The sequence below is a fragment of the Mytilus edulis genome, chromosome 7, assembly GCF_963676685.1.
Source record: "Mytilus edulis chromosome 7, xbMytEdul2.2, whole genome shotgun sequence".
In the NCBI taxonomy this organism is placed as follows: Eukaryota; Metazoa; Mollusca; class Bivalvia; order Mytilida; family Mytilidae; genus Mytilus; species Mytilus edulis.
The window spans coordinates 3,806,305-3,810,558 of NC_092350.1; the positions used below are offsets into that span (position 1 = coordinate 3,806,305).

At 32.4% G+C, this 4,254-nt stretch overlaps 1 protein-coding gene across 1 annotated transcript; it reads left to right on the forward strand.

The window, feature by feature from the left end:
• The first annotated feature begins 204 nt into the window (after positions 1 to 204).
• Positions 205 to 2,817, forward strand: LOC139482748 (putative leucine-rich repeat-containing protein DDB_G0290503). The gene is made up of 2 exons (XM_071266817.1): positions 205 to 1,104; positions 1,936 to 2,817. The coding sequence occupies exons 1-2, from the start codon at positions 213 to 215 to the stop codon at positions 2,316 to 2,318; spliced, it is 1,275 nt and encodes a 424-aa protein (XP_071122918.1). The 5' UTR covers positions 205 to 212; the 3' UTR covers positions 2,319 to 2,817.
• The last annotated feature ends 1,437 nt before the right edge of the window (positions 2,818 to 4,254 follow it).

Genomic DNA, 4,254 nt, shown 5'->3' on the forward strand with positions numbered 1-4,254 from the left:
GAACAAAAATACAAAAGACTCATGTTTACAATCAATCTAAATTAAAATGTTGACCGTGTTTAAATACATCTGTAACTTAGATAACGTATAGTGTGTTACTATTTACTTTACCAATCAAATTATACTGTACATAGTACTGCAGATAATGTAATCTGTTTTAATAACCGAATATACCTACATGCATTTCAATTGTTAAACAGTGAGAACACATCATGATTTCAATAATATTTGTGGTTTTTGGATTCAGTATTGTGTCTTCCGATGGATTTTTATTGGACGGTAGTACAAAGTCCCCGCAAGCAGAGATTGGTATCTCTGACAGTCATTTCACTACCCTTATGAAGTTGTTTTTGGAAGAGCGGGAATCTCGTGAGAAACTACAAAATTTTGTACTACGACTGCAGCAGGAACTGACCAGTAAGGTAGATAGTGTAGGTAACTGTAATTGCAAAGGCGCTGATATAACCGACGAATTAAAAAACAATACGAAGCGATTGCAAAATGAACTAGACTTGCTTCAAAAGGACTTCAATGCTTTACAATTACACTGTGTAAAACTCGATAAACGTCTATCAACCACAGAGAATACCACAGGACGTCTACAACATGACATAGATGGCTTAAAGCAGCTGAAAAGTGTGACCGATTTGCAGGCTGTTTCTAATTTAGAAAATAGGACCAATCATATAGAGGTTAAAGTGCAAAACACAGAACAATCCATACAAACAATAGTGTCCAGTGCCAACGCCAGGTCGCAAGATATAATTGGTCTCTTAAATAAGATTAAGGCAACCGATAATATGACATTGCATTTGGAAAATGAAATTAAAAAATCAAATGGCAGGCTTAATACTGCCGTTAGCGATATCAATAGTAGAAAGCAAGATGTCATAGCTTTAGTGAACAAAACTGAAGCTACAAATCATCAATTAAAATTATTGGAAGTGTTTATGAAAAATGAAACGCATAACCTCGAGAGTAATATCAATAATACAATAAGCCAAAGTATTACAGCCGTTAAAAAGGGAATGATGAATAACGTACAGCACTTACAGTTTGGTTTGAATGACACATTGTCAAAATTAGACAGAATGTCAAATAGAGGTAAGCTATTATTAAGGGACGTTATATCAAATTCCTGAAAAGCATTTTGCAATTTGCTCAGACATTTAGTATGACAAGTCTAATAATTTGTTTTGTCCAATTTGAATGTCAACTAAAACATTCTTTTATAAAATAGTTGGAAATTGAAATAACATCTATAAGTGTAGATTGTGAAGCTCACTTATCAAGTCAGCAAATGTAATTGTTTTGATTTTAAGCATTTAGTCAAATAAACATTAACTTTTGTATATGTTGGACTCGAATCGACGTCCGACCTCTTATCCACGTCCATTCCTCACATTAGCATCAGATATGATGTCATGATCATGTAAGTTTCTAAAACGACGCTCGATTGTGTATCCAATTTCCGGTTTGTAAATCGACGTTCAACTTTTGAATGAAACCTTATCACGGTTTAAAAAAAATATATATACTTTTAAATTAAAGCAAACGTGTTTTCACAACTGATTATTAAGGCAGTTTAAACTGGTTATGCTTTCAGTTTTTAAAATGATTATTTTTTTTTTAATTTTGTATAAGAACTGATGTGATGTCCGAAGTTAGGGACCTCCTCAGTGGTTGTTATATGTCATGTCATATACCAGACACCTTTTAAGCCTCGGAAAGATTCAGATCTTTGTATTGTATAGACACCTGTTTATTGCTAAGGCTACATGTGCTGTCCTCAATATTGTTTGGATGTTTTTTTGTTGTAAGGTTTTCTTATTCACTTATATCCAACATCTCCTCTTATATCTTTTATCGAACATCCTATAATGTGTATAAGTCTTAGCCTATGTTTTACTTTACAAAATAACATTTTTTTTTCAGTTGTCTTATCTGCCCGGCTGACATTTGGTGGAACAGTAGCAGCTTCAGCAGTTATTCCATTTAAACGAGTGCATACTTCACATGGAATTAACGACATAACGTCAATCAGAAATGAAGGGAAATTCACATGTGAGAAACCAGGATTATATCTTATATCTGTGTTTGTGGCTACGAATGCAAATGATGCTGGATATTATAATGTTTACAAGAATAGTCAAGTAGTAGCTATAGCATACAGACATCAACAATCATATGTTATAACATTTACCGCCATTGTAACAGAACGACTACAGACCAATGATACTGTGTTTGTAAGAAATGGCCCAGAGATGTATGTATATGCTCCGTACGAGTCAACATTTTCAATAATACAAATTGGATAAACAACAAATTTTGTTTTCACAATGACTCTGTTAAGATCATACATTGGTTAATTTGTCAGAATATTGAAAATGGACCTATTCAATTGAATTAGTTTACTTGTGATAATGGTAGAAATCGTAATAACCGCACAAAACACTGGTGCAATGCAGACATGATATGTTTTGAAATTCTTATGTATCCGACTAGTTTTGCCAGTATCACTTCTTTGGGGTTTGAAGTAAGTAAGGCAATTACAAAAAAGACCCTACTTCAAACATAAGTATTGCAATTAGTTTTGCCAAAAGTATAGATCCCCTTTGTGCAAAAAAAAAACCAACAAAGCATGTCTGTAGATTCACATTAGTAACCCTGCTCCAAAGTTCCCAGGATTTCCATGGCAGGATCCATCGTTAAACGATATTGCATGCTCTTCTTTAAGTCTTATATTTGATCCTCTGTGATCTCCTCACGCAGTTGATAATGTTTTATTATAATATTATCTAGGTATCAAAAAGCGTATGCACCTTACATTAGATTCGTTTATCAAAATGAAACGAACTTTAATTTATAATAACAAAGAGCCTGATCAAAAATTTCGCCTTATAATCATTATATTCCATCAAAAATGATCTGTTACTTATTGTATCTGAAAATTAAATCGAAAATTGAAACTGAACTATAAAAACATCATTGAGCCATTAAGGTAAATTGAAATCTGTAAGATAAAACTGTGCACCCCACAACTAATCTAAATATTGAACTAGGAAGATGAATGAAATGGTTTAAAAATCCAGCGCACGATTTCATTGGTATTTCAACAAATCTGTATTTGTAAAATTAACAGCCGTTAACGACACAGCATTCCAGATCACATGATAACCAATTGTAACAAATATGAAACCTCATAATGTGTATATGTGTTACCATGGATAAATGAAAAGGAAAAATATTCCGAAATTGACCAATACTAGAAGCCACATGTCTTTAGATATCATAAGAGACAAACACATTTTACGGATGGATAATCAAATTTCATGAACCTATTAGATTGATTCTAGTCAAGATAAACACAAAACCTAAACCTGAAAGTTGCGAGACAGGGTACATTGACATGTAAGTTGTCTCTTGTTACGCATCTATCAGAGCCATGCCAATCCACAACCAGATAAAGAGAGGCGAAAATAAACAGACAACGCCATGACAAAAAAGAAAAAGACAAGTGGACAAGCAATAGTACAAAAAGACAATATAGAAAACAAAAGACAAAATTTCACAACAATGAAAAGGAAATAATCACAACAGATCAGAAGAAGGTTGTTGTGTTTTAAAATCTGATAAGCCACGAAAACGTGTACCTATAGTATTAAAGTTGAGACAAAGACAGACCGAATCGGACAATAGATTAATTATGGTCACTTTTGAACTGTTGTATTGTTGAGTTTAGTTTCTCTTCCTCATATCCTAATTCAAATCAGACAAAAGTGTTTTATTATGCGTACACAATTGTTTTTGTTTAAATATGTAACATGAAACGTATTTATGTAGGATTATATACAACACATACTTTAGTTGACTAACTTAAAATCAAAAACTATATTTCAAATATTGATATCACAAAATGGATTGGATTAGATTATACTTTATTCAGTATTTTGTGTTATAATTTTCTGTAATGAATGTGTACATGCATTAGACTGCGATATCAGATATGATATTAGAGAAAAAGAGAGGGGAGTAAAAATAGCCGATTGTAAAAACAGAGGACTTACTGTTATACCTCAACATTTACCGGGAGATATCAATGTACTAGATATAAGTTTAAATCGGTTAAAAATAATTGGGAACAATTCTTTCGTTAATTATAGAGATCTACAAGAACTTTACTTGAGTCAAAATCAACTTCGTTATTTATCTGATCAATCATTTCAAGGATTATATAAACTAACAATACTTGAC